At 44.2% G+C, this 14462-nt stretch overlaps 1 protein-coding gene across 2 annotated transcripts in view; it reads right to left on the bottom strand.

Annotated features, from left to right (window-relative positions):
• sh3pxd2aa (SH3 and PX domains 2Aa) overlaps window positions 1-14462 on the bottom strand; it is a 134962-nt gene that overhangs the window by 36730 nt on the left and 83770 nt on the right. For both annotated transcript variants that reach the window (XM_086176724.1, XM_086176725.1), the window contains one exon: window positions 12145-12273. In XM_086176724.1, the coding sequence (XP_086032850.1) occupies window positions 12145-12273 (129 nt within the window). The remainder of the gene's footprint in view (window positions 1-12144; window positions 12274-14462) is intronic.

Raw genomic sequence — 14462 nt, 5'->3', positions numbered from 1 at the left:
GGGAGTGGAGATCAAAAAGCTGGAGGATTTCAGGTACTTAGGGTCAACAGTCCAGAGCAACGGAGAGTGTGGAAAAGAGGTGAAGAGACGGGTCCAAGCAGGTTGGAATGGGTGGAGAAAAGTGTCAGGAGTACTATATGATAGACGACTTTCAGCCAGAATAAAAGGAAAGGTGTACAAGACAGTTGTGAGACCAGCGATGCTTTATGGACTAGAAACAGTTACAATGACGAAAAGACAGGAGGCAAACCTAGAGGTTGCAGAAATTAAGATGTTGAGGTTCTCTTTGGGAGTGACCAGGATGGAGAGGATCAGGAATGAGTCTATCAGAGGAACAGCACATGTTAGATGTTTTGGAGAGAGGGTCAGAGAAGCAAGACTGAGATGGTTCGGTCATGTACAGAGGAGGGATGGTGAATATATTGGTAGACGAATGATTGAATTGGAGCTGCCAGGCAAGGGGTCTCGAGGAAGACCAAAGAGGAGATTTATGGACGTAGTGAGAGAAGATATGAAGGTAGTTGGTGTGAGAGAGGAGGATACAGAGAATAGGGTTAGATGGAGAAAGTTGACTTGCTGTGGCGACCCCTGACGGGAAAAGCCGAGAGAAAAAGAAGAAGAAGAAGATCTCCCTGTACTCCTGTCTGTTCTCTTTAGTCCTCTCAGTATCCCACTTCTTTGCTAACCACTTTCTCTGTATATACTCCTGCACCTCCTCATTCCACCACCAAGTCTACGTTCCTTTTCCTATCTAAATTCCGTCTAGATGACACATCAAGTACTCTTCTACCTGTCTCCCTGATTACACTAGCTGTTGTTGTCCAATCATCTGGAAGCTCCCCCTGACCACCCAGATCCTTTCTCAACTCTGCCCTGAAAACCCTACAAACCCCTTTTCAGCTTCCAAAACTTTGTCCTCTGCTTGGCTTTTGTCCTCTTGATCTTCTTTGTCACCAGTCATCCTACAAACCACCATCCTATGCTGTCTGGCTACACACTCACCTACAACTACTTTGTAGTCACTAATCTCTTTCAGGTTACCTCGTCTATACAAGATGTGGTCTACCTGCGTACTCCTACCTCCGGTTTTATAAGTTACCCTATGTTCCTGTTTTTATGGAAAAAGGTGTTCACTAAAGCCATTTCCATCCTTTTTGCAAAATCTACCACCATCTGTCCCACTGCATTCCTATCCTGTATACCAAATCTGCCCATCACTTCTTCATCCCCTCTATTGTCTTCACCAACATGACCATTGCAGTCTGCACCAATTACCACTCACTCATTTCTGGGGATATTCTGCATCACTTCATCTAACTCATTCCAGAACTTCTCCTTCTCTTCAAATTCACATCCCACCTGTGGGGCTTAGCCACTAACACCATGAAGCATCACCGCTTCAATTTCCAGTTTCTGACTCTATCTAAAATCTATCTGACATTCTTTTCACCCCCAGAACATTGCTAACAAACTCCTTCATGATAACTCCTACTCCATTTCTATTCTTGTCAGTACCATGATAGTACAACTTAAAGCCTGCACCTAAGCTTCTTGCCTTACTGCCTTTCCACCTGGTCTGGACACACAGTATATCTAATTTCCTTCTCTGCATCATATAGATATATAGATATGCAGAGCGAGAGAGAGAGAGAGACGCAGTCAGAAGGCTGCAAAACCATTCTTCTGGTTTTCTGCAGCGAATCAGATTTCGTGACAAGCTCAATTTTAAACCTGAACCGGACAAAATTTGTGAATTTTTAAGAAACAGTGTAGCAATGATTTGAGCCTGGCTGAATGCAAAATGGCTATTCTCAGACAGGCTGACTTCAATAGGAGGTGAATTAGCTCTTTGGTCACTGCAGCCTTTTAATAGAGGAAACTATGAATTGCTAATTATTTAGCTTAATTTAGCTTTCATCCTATCAGGGTAGGTGCTTTGTGATTCCACCGGTTTGCTTCAAGTATTGCTTTCAGACACTTCAAGGCTTGTCTTGGAGTGTTTATATGGAGTCTTGGAGAGGCCATCCAACCCCTTCCTGGTATATTTTCCTTGAAAATCAGAGCTGATTTCAAGGTCTTTTCCAAGGCTTTTCATAAACCATAGGGGTTTTGTTCATGAGGTAGACCTGTTCCAAGTGAAATGGGATACCCATTGGGAGAGCTGTCAATAACCAGCTTTGACTAAATAGCATGTCCAGAGGAGTCAGGCCTTATCCCTGTATTGATCTTCTACATGACGGTCACACACACACACACACACACACACACACACACACACACACACACACACACACACACACACACACACACACACAGACACACACACACACACACACACACACACAGCAACAGTATGTTCTAAAACAATGGCCATTCTCAGTCGAAGCAAAATATGTTTTTGCAATAAAGACAACCCCTGCTCAGCCTGAAGATCAACCTGCTATGAGCCATCATCGTTCCCAGATTGTCTGAGCTCAGCTCCAACAGGAGAGTGAAGCTCTTTAGCTGCTCTAAAGCCTCCAGCGTGGGTTGAGACCCATGTTCAATAGCTGAATGTCATATAGCTGAATATACAGTGGTTAGCGTTTCAGCCTCAAAGAACAAAGGACCCTGGTTCGATTCTTATCAGGGGACCTTTCTGTGTGGAGTTTGCATGTTCTCCCTGTGTCTGTGTGGGTTTCCTCCGGTTTCTTCCCAAAGCACAGTCCAAGAACATTCAGGTTAATTAGAAAAAAATGGGAAAATTGCCCCAAATGAATGAGTGAATGGTTTATCTAAATATGTGGCCCTATGATTGACTGGGCACCAGTCCAGGATGTACCCCGCCTAAATCCCAGAGGGGAAATTGGTTGATGAAGCCATTGAGGCTAACAGAGGAGCAGTTAGGGGTTCAGTGTCTCGCTCAACAAGACTTGGACACACTAGGAAGAGCCGGAAATCTTACCAGGAAGGTTTGCTTCCAAAGACAATTGCTCTAGCTCCTGCAACACTGTTTTTGACATCCTGAGGAAAGAGGTGGAATTTATTTTGCATCTTGGAACAAGTCACCATGACCCCCCCCCCCCCACCACCCCCCCCGAACTGGGTTCACATTTATGATTTGTTGAATGTGATAATATTTTCAAGAGAATCATAAGAATTAGCCTCATTGGCAGGCAAGCTCAGTGGTTATTATTGATAATAATAAGTGGTAATTATTCCAGAAATAAATTGGGAAAATTAAATAACTGAAATCAACTTCCTTAAATTCGAACTTGACAAGAATCCAAATCTTGAAAGCATCTACTCCGATGAACCATTTCTTTTTCCCCTTTCTGTGAGTGTCATGCAGAGAAGAAGCAGGAAGATCACCTCATGCCTTGTACTGTTGAGGTGCAGGCGAAGAAAATTTGAACATATATCCACATACCAAATCAGTAAAGATAAGGACAGTAGTAGTTTCCAAGTTTTCCAAGCTGTAGGATTTTTTTTACAGTGATAACATACTGCATCTCTACATGAAACACCCAAAAAATTAAACACTCAACTCCCAGAATATCTCTTCTAGCTTTATGGTTTATTTTCTGAAACACCGTCACAGCCCAAAGGTCAAATAAGATACTCTAAATATCTGATAGGGTATCTGCAACAGCTGCATCACACTTAGATTTCTTTAGCTGTAAAATTACAGGTGCAAAGTACAGAGGAGTAAAAGAAGAAGGGGTGGATTAAAGGGGGTGGCTGCTGTAGAAACTAAACCCCAATTCACCTTGAATTGCCTGAATAAAACACTTCACAATAATTACAGCTTAAAACAGATGATTTTTTTTTTCTCATGTGCAACAATTATTTTGTGCTGCCACTGCAAAGACTTTCACTTTGTTTTGTCAATGTTTCTTTTTTTCAAGCATATGATTTCATGAGAATGGGTTTGTATTGCTGGTAACCAAGAAATCACCAATAGGCTTGCTGTAACGGGGTGTTTCTATTCCAGTTCGTCATTTAGAAAGGAAGACTTTTACTGTCACATTCTTTTATACATGCAGCTCGACATTGGCGGAATTTGACCCCTGCATTCAACCCATCATGGATGAACCATGCGCAGAAGGCAGCTACTGAACAGCGCCAGGGGAGCAGTCAGCGCTTCAGTGTCTTGTGAAAAAACACTTAGACAGACTAGGGAAGCGCCGGAATCAGACCAGAAATGCTTGATATCACAGACGACCACTGTGACCCTCTGAGCCACACTGGCCAAAAAATAAAGATTACTTAACAAATGTGTGTGATTGACTTTGAATCAATTTGTTGTTTCTTCCAATATTTGATCATGCTTGGTCAATCACGGCATGGAAGCTGTGAATAATGTCAGAGTCTTCTTCTTTTCCTTGTGGCTGCTCCCTTCAGGGAGTCACCACAGCCAATAATCTACCTCTGTCTGATGCTATTCTCTTCCATATCAACCAACTTCATTTCCCCTTCTCATTACATCCATAAATATCCTCTTTGGTCTTCATCTAGGCTTCCAGACTGGTAGTTCCAATCCAAGCATCCTTCTACCAATATCTACTCTCCTCGATAAACACATATGATATGTGATATATATATATATATATATATATATCATATCCCTTTGGTATGATATATATATATATGTATATATGGCATACATACACATATAGATATCCCTTTGATATGATATCGAAGGGATATGATAGCTATATGATATACATACACATATGTATGCATGGGGATATTGTAGCATGGGGAAGGGACTGGCCAGCAGAACCCCAGAATCCTTTGGGAATGATGATGATGATGATTGTTGGGAGCTTCTCTTGGTTCTATGTAAAGAACTAAATGGTTAAATGATTGTAAAATGTTGTGTTTGAAAGTGTGACACTCAACTGCGCTGTTAGTTACCGTAACAGGGGAGTGCACCCTCAGGCTAACTGTTAGTGCTGAGAGAGACGCCCTGGGTTTCCAAAGGGTGTTATCCTCTAAATAGCAATTTATCCTTGACATTGATAGCTGCTGTCCTAAACCTCCGGTCAAAGATGTCAGGATTAGGACTGCAAAATGATAATCAGGTTCAGAAAAGTGGATGATATTACATCCTCACCATAACTTCAGTAGGTCCTGTTAGAGTGGAGAGTATCTTAGGGGATGCCAGGAACAGTCCCCGGAGACTGGACATTGATCAAGGGGTCTGATTTGCCATAATGCTGGGAAAATGCCCCACAAGCCATTCATCATCCTTGGCAGCAGACATGACCATGGCTGGGAACATGTCATCAGCCCTGGAAGCTCAAGCTACCTCCCAGCGGGGTGTGACCAAGCTACCCTGCTACAATGGGGAGGAGCCCCCACAGACATACCTCATTCAAGTGTGGATGGTGGCCCAGTTCAACAACTGGTCCCGGAGGAAACAGCCACCCAGGTTGCCCTTAACCCTGGAGGATAAGGCCCAACAATATCCTTACCAACCTCCATGCACAGCAATGGTTCAGTTTCCAGGCCATAGAAAGGGCTCTGCACCAACAGTTTGGTTGCTTGCTCTTCTCTGGGGATGCTAGGAACCAGCTCTCCACCTGCCAGAGGAGACGGGGGGAGAACTTGGAGGCTTATGCAGCAGATCTCCAGACTTATGACCGCCAAGTATATCCGACCTTTGAAGCTACTGGACAGGATGAGCTGGCCCTCCACGCTTTTGTTTAGGGGCTTCGACCTCCCCACCTTTAAAAAGCATATCAGTTTGCACGCTCCCAAGACCTTGGCGGAAGCTCTAGGGGAAGACGAAAGAGTGGAACAGGTGTTGGGATTTTCATCTAGGATGGGCAGCAGCAGACCAACTACAAACTATCATCTACCTCGGATGGAAGGTGAAAGAGTGAGGATGAAGGTGCAAACTGTCAGGCCTCAAGGGGAACCCTGCAACCTTCACGACGGAGAGCAAAGGCAGCTGATCAACGGCTGACAGAGGAGTGTTTTCGGTGCGAAGAGACAGGCCATGTGGCACGCAACTGTCCAGCCCCCGCACCAAGGAGCCGAGTACCGCAGCTGGGCCGTATTGGCCAAGCCCAAGAACTGTATGTGGACTGGAACATCGATGATATCCAGTGCCAGGCTCTGATGGACACAGGGTCAACCATCTTGCAGATCCAGCCTGGGGTCCTTCCTGACACTACTGATCCTGTATGTGGGGGTTGGAAACGCACCCACCACAGCATCACCACTGCCACGGGTCGGCACACCAAGATGCTGGGATGGAAGGTCCTCCCAGTGACTGCTGCCTCCAGCTGCACTGAACATAAATTTTGACTAGTGAGAATTCAGGATCCCGTATCATTGGCCTCGATCTTCTAAAATAAATGGGGGACTGTGGTTGATTTACCCGGGGAAACACTATACCTGGGTGTGGAAGCCATTACACTCCATTCTCCTGGTGAAGACGGACTGCATCGAACCCCATCTCCAGCCCAAGGAGCAACAACCTCAACACTGGTCATCTGAGTAAGTAATCCAGCAACCCCGGAGCCATCATCCGCTGAGACTAGGCAGGAGATCGATGACTTGTTCTGCCAGAGCTGAGGGTGTTTGGAGACGGGTCAGAAATACCAATTATGGAAACTCCTGGATACATTTTCTGATATTTTCACAGCCACAGGTGAGGACTGTACCCCGACCAATTTAGTCCAGCATGAAAGTGACACTGGAGGGGTGCATCACATTTGTCTCAGCCCCAGACATTAAAGCCAAGCAGGCTGCAGCTGAAGGGAAAATAAAGGAAGATGTTGGAGGCTGGGATTATCGAGCCCTCGACCAGCCCCTGGACGGTCCCCGTGGATCTCGTCAGGAAAAAGGACAAATCCTGGCATTTTTGTGTGGACTACCGTGTATTGAACAAAGTCACCGGCTAAGATTCATATCCACTGCCACAGGTGGACGATGCTCTGGACTACATAACAGGGTCCAGCTGGTTCAATGCCCTTGACCTAAGGAGTGACTATTGGCAAGTGGAGTTGGTGCCAGAGGCACACTCCAAGGCTGTGTTCTCCATAGGCCAAGTCCATAGGCCAAGGACTGTGGCAGTTTAGGGTGATGCCCTTTGGTCTTTGAAATGCACTAGCCACCTTTGTATCTCACGGAGAGGGTCTTGGACCATATTCCTCGGGGTAAGTTTGTGGTCTATCCAGAAGACCTTCTTGTCCATTCTGCAGACATCAAGGGGGCCTTGGACAATCTTAAGTACCTTTTCCTTGCCATTCGCCAGGCTGGCCTCCGCCTTAACCCGAAGAAGTCCAACTTATTCCAGTGAGAGACATCTCTTTTGGGCCATGTGGTGAGTGCAGCTGGAGTAACCACTGACCCAGCAAAGATAGCAGCCATAAGGGACTGGCTTGTTTCACAAAGTGTTGGTGAATTGCGTAGTTTTTTGGGCCTGGCCTCCTACTACCATCGGTTTGTTAAGGATTTTGCTACCACTGGCGACCCCATGCATGAACAGACCCAGAAGGGGAGGGCGTTTCAGTGGAGTGAGGACTTTGCCCATGCATTCTCCCAGTTGAAATCAGCACTTATCAGGGCCCCTGTTTTGGCTTTTCCTGACCTGCGACAATCCTTCATTGTGGACACAGACGCAAGTAATGTGGGTCTTGGCACACTGCTGTCCCAGGAAGGGGAACAAGGAGAGCAGGTCATTGCGTACTATAGCTGTTCCCTTAGCTGTCCTGAGAGGAACTACTACGTTACTCGTCGGGAGCTTTTGGCTGTGGTTCTGGCACTCCACTGCTTCCACCTGTATTTTTATGGTGAAAAGTTCCTCCTACGTACTGACCATGCTTCCTTAAGGTGGCTACTTAATTTCAGAGAGCCTAAAGGCCAACTGGTTAGGTGGCTGGAGGCCTTACAAGACTATAATTTCGACATTCGCCACCGGGGGGGTCATCAACACAATAATGCAGATGCACTGTCCCGACAGCCCTGCTGGGAGGACTTGTGCTGACATTGTCAGTGTTCGGAGGTACGGGTAGAAGGGATTCAGATAGTTGCAGCCCTGTGAGATGTGACAACTGGCGATGACACCCTAGACAGCAACATTGAAGATCCCCTGGGCCCCTCCGCAGCCACCGACATTGGGAGCTTCGAGCCCAAGCAGCTTCAGGAGGACCAGGACAATGACCCTGCTCTCTCCCATGTGCGGCAGTGGGTGGAAGCTCGTCAGTGACCAGCAGGGCCAGTGGTTTTAATGCTTGATACGGAGACCAAGGCTTTTTCTTCGCAATGGACCAACATCTTAACTTGTGAAGGCCTCCTCCACCCCTGCTGGAAAACCCCCGCAGGCAACCATGACCTCCTCCAGCTCTTGATACCTCGCAAGCTAAGACAACAGGTACTCTGATTGGTCCATGGTTCAGTGGGGGCAGGTCACTTTGGGGTCACCAAAACGCTCCAGCGGCTTCTATCCCAATTCTACTGGCCCAGATACCGCCAGGATGTAGAGCTTTTTGTCCACCGTTGTGACGTTTGCACCAGCCAGAGGGGACCAGCACAGTGCTCCCACGCTCCCTTGCAGCAGTATCATGTGGGCAACCCCATGGACCATGTAGCTGTCAACATCCTGGGTCCCTTCCCAGTTAAAAATCGAGGGAGCCGCTACATCCTGGTTGGAATGGACTATTTCATCAAATGGCCAGAAGCATTTGCAGTTCCTGACTGGAGCGCCATCATCATGGCAGGGCATTTGGTGAACCAGATATTCTGCTGCTTTGGGGTGCCGGAGGAGCTGCATAGCAACCAGGGGAGAACCAGGGGAGGAACTTTGAGGCCCAGGTGTTCAGCAAGGTCTGCTGGAGCCTGGGGATCAAGAAAACCCCAACAACACCACTACACTCTCAGAGTGACACATTGGTTGAGTGGTTTAATCGAACCCTGGCCACCCAACTGGAGACTCTGACCAGTAAGCAGCAGCGAGATTGGGATCTGCACTTACAACTGGTCCTGTGGGCTTATCAGTCAGCAGTCCAGGAGTCCACTAAGTGCACCCCCACGGCACTTGGGAGGGAACTAAGCACGCCTGTGGACCTGGCCTTTGGGCCTCTTTCTGAACCTGAAGTGGAGGGGCAGACCTGGCTTGGATTACCTGTACCATATTCGAGAACGACTCAAGGGGGTGCACAAGTTAACCAGGCAAGCTCTCACAGAGGCGGGGTCCAAACAGAAACAGGCCTATGACGTGCACTCTTGTGGAGAGGATTTCACTCCTAGGGCCCTGATGTGGGTCTACAGCCTGGTGAGGAAAAGGGGCCTCTCCCCCAAGCTGATGAGCCACTGGGTTGGGCCATGTACTGTTGTGTATAGAGTGAGACTAATGCAAAGGAGTCGCATGGTAGTCCTGCACTGAGACAGACTTGACCCGTACCAACCTCTACTCCAGGCAAGTTTGGATACCCCCTTCTGACCTGAAGTCAACCTCGCCGATGCCGTAGGACCCCAAACCACTTTGAAGGCTAAGGTAGCTGAGGATAGCTAACCTGCTTGGTGGGGGCTATGTAGCGAGGGGCAGGGACTGGCCAGCAGAACCCCAGAATCCTTAGCGAATGATGATGATGACTGTTGGGAGCTTCTCTTCGCTCTATGTTAAAGAACTCCATAGTTGAATGATTGTAAAATGTTTTGTTTGATGTGTGACACTAACCTGCACCGTTAGTTACCATAACAGGGGGAGTACACCCTCAGGCTAATTGTCTGCACTTAGAGTGAGACACACGCTGGGATTCCACTGTATGTTTTCTGTTAAGTTAAAGCCATCTTCTAAAGAGCAATTTATCCTTGACCTCAATTATTGTCTTGCTGAACCCCAGGTCTCCACAATATATTTATGATACACTTATACATATCCCTTTAGCTCTTGCTCCTGTCGTTTCCTCAGTGCCGGTGTTTCTAAACCATATAATGTCGCTGGTCTCACCACTGTCTTCTACATATTACCTTTCATTCTGGACGATACACTTGTTCTACATTACCCCTGACACTTTTCTTCCCCTGTTACAACCTGCTTGAAAATGTTTCTTCACCTCTTTTCTACAGCCCAGCCCTAAAACTGGTGATTCCATTGAAGAACACCTGGATAATCCTCTCCTAAGCTTCTAACCTTGCAATACTCCGATTGGTCTACTGGACACACAGTGTATCCACTTTCCCTCTCAGCATGATGTCAACTGACTCAACAAAGTTTTCCTGTCATCGTCCCAATGTTCAAATTGCTGACTTTCAGTCCCAGACTCTTGCCATTCCTCTTCACTCTCTGCTTATGAACACACCTTCCTCCTCTCTTGTGTTGACCCATTCTAGCCCAATTTCTACTGGGGGCCAGTAGGTTATCAACACCCGGAGGGGTCGTTGTTGACCTGGATCTGGACTGATCCGGTACGGTAGTCAGTTTGATTTGCACATTTAGTTTCACTTGAGTTGGTTTGCCCTCCCTGACACAATCCTGTGCATTTATCCAGAGCCGAGAACAGTGGTTTGTGCCGTCCTCGGGGAATTTATGTTGTATTACTTGGAAGAACCTCTACTAGCATTAAGCATGCACAGATTTCAACTGTTGTGTCCATTCCTGTGATTGTTGTGAATCAAAGCAAAATCTTACATTATTCTGAGTAACAAACTAATATCCAATCAGAGTTCAGATTGTGAACTGATGCTAAATGACTGAATTCCATTTGTCATTTTGACTGTGTAAAGTGACTGATTATATGAAAATTATGACTGATGACAAATTAGCACCAGATACACACTCCATAATGCAATTGCCTTTTCATTTAGCACAATTCTCAAAATCATTTGGAAATTCTAGAAAAATTTGCATATTTTTGCCAAAAAATATTCCTTTTTTTGACACAGATTTTTAGACGGTGACCCTTGCTATTAAGTCATTGGTAATGGGATGAAATGGTTCTATTATATGTTCTGCCATTTAGTTAAACAAAAATCAAATAAATGCGAACATAATTGTGGCATCCTCTTTGGCATATAGATAACGAAAAAACAAGGAAACTGATCATTCCTTTAAATGGTAAACGTAACACATAAATGTTTCACATCAGCAACATTAACTGACACTAATGATAATAATTTTGATAATAATAATTGTGATAATGGATAATAATATGTCTATGAAATGTTCATGAAATATTACAGAGTGAAATATCATCAAGTCTCAATTGACTGACAGTTTCTTTCCTCTGATTGGGTCTTTTCATGATCAATAAGCAGTACTACAATCTGTATTCACGGTAGTAACACAATCCTGAACATTCAGTTCTGCTGCTATGTGGCAGCTGTTCATTGAAGGAAATAGCTCTTTAATCTTATTCTGACAAATGTCAGAGCTCAGTGTTATGTTGTTCACAATGTGGTTGGGTTGTTGTATCGAATACTGACACTACAGCTGTCTGAAAGTAAAATGAGGGGAGACAGCAAAGTGAGGAGTGAGGTTGGACTGTTTTCAAGGGCTTTTCCGTAACTTGTTGAGATAGAAAACCAACTTGAGAACAGAAAATCTGTCATTATTAAGGCAGTGTGTACATATGTGATCTTGAGCTATACTAGTTAGTCCATTCATTACATGGATCAACAAAAAGAGAAAAAAATGAGCAACTAAATGCTTAACAAATAAATAAATTAATTAATAAAAGCATTTCTATACCAGAATTGTATATGATCTATAACATACATTTATTAAACTGTAATAAAAAAAGATAAGACATAATATTGAGCAAATAGGTTTTTCATGAGGTTTTTCAAGCTTTACAGGACACATAGGAAATCAAACATGTACTTATGCACCTCCTAATTTCCCCAATAAATAAATTAATTAATAAAAGCATTTCTATACCAGAATTGTATATGATCTATAACATACATTTATTAAACTGTAATAAAAAAAAGATAAGACATAATATTGAGCAAATAGGTTTTTCATGAGGTTTTTCAAGCTTTACAGGACACATAGGAAATCAAACATGTGCTTATGCACCTCCTAATTTCCCCCCCACTGTGGTGAAGTTGGAAACAGATAGAATCAATCAATCTTTTCACAGGATATGTTACTCATGTTCTGTTGGGCTGCTTCTGCTTGTCAACACAATGAATTGTGGCACCTACCACTTTCGCTCTTCTCAATTACATCCACTGTCTCGCCAGCCTTGAGGCTGATCTCGGAGTTCTCCTGTCGCTCGTAGTTGGCCACAGCTACATATTGCTCCAGCATCATGGGTTCCAGGCTGTCAATCCCTGAGGGGAAGAAACATGCTGTCAGCCAGCTACCTGCCGTGGCCCCCGGCATCGGGCTGACTACACCCCTCCTCCTACAAGCCCAATAGGCTGCCATCGGCTGACACTTGCAGCCTGTTGCCACTATTCCATCTCGACCAATCAGAATGCAAGCTCACAAATTGACGGCATGGTCCCAAACTTGTGGCCATGTAGCTGAGGTGACCCCTGGCCAAGTGCAAAGGATTGAGTAACATCAGAAAGGATCACAACAAAAAAGAGTATAAACTGTTTGCAGAGGGCAAATCTGCAACCTAAAGGACATCCATAGCCCAAATCTGGAGGAAAAACAGCAAAAAAGAAAGGGAACGTCTGAGGGGTGACGAGGGAGCAAATGAGTGGAAGAATGGCAAAGTTTCCCTGTGGAAAATCAACAATGTGGTTGAGAGGAAAGGCCTCCCCTCCGCTACTTTTAGAAGTCAGCCGTTGGACAGAGAGTTCGGGGGGGCGTGCACCAATCATGGTAGTTAGCAATGCTGGCCTTAAATAGAAACATATGAAGGGCTGCAGGAGAGGGAGAGACACAGTGAAAGAGGCTGGGTCCATGTTTATGTGAAACAAAAGAGAAAGCGTTTCCCTTGGGGTTTGGCCTCTCTGTTTTCTCTCTTTCATCCCTGGATTTTAACCTTTTCAGCACAAATATTCTACATTCACAGCAAATATGAACTGTAGCAGTTCTTACTGACCCGCTGGAGGGAGCGCATATATACATCTTATTTTGCCGTAAGTGTCTTAGGAGGCCTTAGTCAAAGAAAGACAGTCATCAACTGTCTGATAATCCAGCAGAGAGCGATAGATAACTTTCTCAACAGCAACTGAAATGAAGCATTTCAGCACACAGGACACCCATAGTCTAAGAGCTGGGCAATATGAAGGAAACAATACTGATAGTGTATTAACAATCATTGTTTTCAATATTAATCTAAAGTATCTCTTGATATGAATTCAGACGTTAGATAGTCACAGTGATGGGAGATGACTTGTTATTGAAGTATAAAATAACCAAATTCTACTGATCCCCATAGAGGAAATGCTTTTGTCACAGCAGTGTAACAAATATAATGTCAAAAATTAGAAAAAAAATAAATATGAATATAAATATTAATTGAGACATTAGAATACTGATGATAGCAAGACATCCACGAATAGACAGCAGCAACAACGTCAGGGATAAGAAGGGACAACAGAATGAAACAGTGAGGGTGAAAATACACAACCAGAACCAAACGACAATATAAATAGAGTGAGAATACAACTTCTAAACAGATCTCAGTCCCATCCTCCTCCTTCAGTCTTATTTCTAATGGCTATATCCTCCTAGGCCAATCACAGCAAAGTATCTCATCATAGATGGGTAGGATATGAGGATTTACCAATAACCAGTTCGAAAATCTCTCTTGAAATAACTGGTAATGTTCAGCATTCCTGAAGACTTTTTATGTGTTTATTTACATTTAAAGAAAGAAATACACAGGGTTTACTTAATATGGTTGGGCTAAATTTTACTGCACTTGTGACATCCGGTTTTAGATACCGCACATATCATTTGTTTCAGCTTCCCTTGTCTCATTGAAGTGTCATGAATCAATACTGACTAGACATTTATTATTTCTAAAATAAAGGAAGGCACTGCCCATGTGTCAAGTTTTCATCCATATTTTTGTTTTCTTAAAAGCATCTGTGACTGAGATAATATTCACTGTCTAGCATTTCAATCGTAAGAACCAGTGAAGCACTGAGGGACCTTGTAAGGTATTCAGCTTTTGGTAATATTGAGTGATTTCACCAGACGGCATAATTAAAAGACAAAATGTAAAGAAAAACAAGCTCACAGCAAAAGGAAGACTGTGTCTGATATGAAGGAACTAATCAAGATCAGGAGTTGGGCCCAATAGAACACTGTTCTGACAGGATGAGCATGAAAAGGCTCCAATGGCTCCCATGCCTTAAGAGGAAAAAAACTATATACTATTATATATACGATTGCATATACTATTGGTATATGGTGAAATACTATGTGCCCTGTAAAATTAAAATATGCTTTTAAAAAATGGATGAAAGACAAATATGGCATTAACGCAATGTAATGTAAATATTCTTAAATATACAGGTGAAAACAGGGAGAGAGAAAGAAGTTTACTTTACCTTTA

The sequence above is a fragment of the Fistularia commersonii genome, chromosome 29 (genome assembly GCF_037954325.1).
Source record: "Fistularia commersonii isolate RoL2024-O1a breed Wild chromosome 29, RoL_Fcom_v1.0, whole genome shotgun sequence".
NCBI lineage: Eukaryota > Metazoa > Chordata > Actinopteri > Syngnathiformes > Fistulariidae > Fistularia > Fistularia commersonii.
Note: the sequence above shows the minus strand (reverse complement) of the source record. Positions and strands in the feature narration are given on the sequence as shown.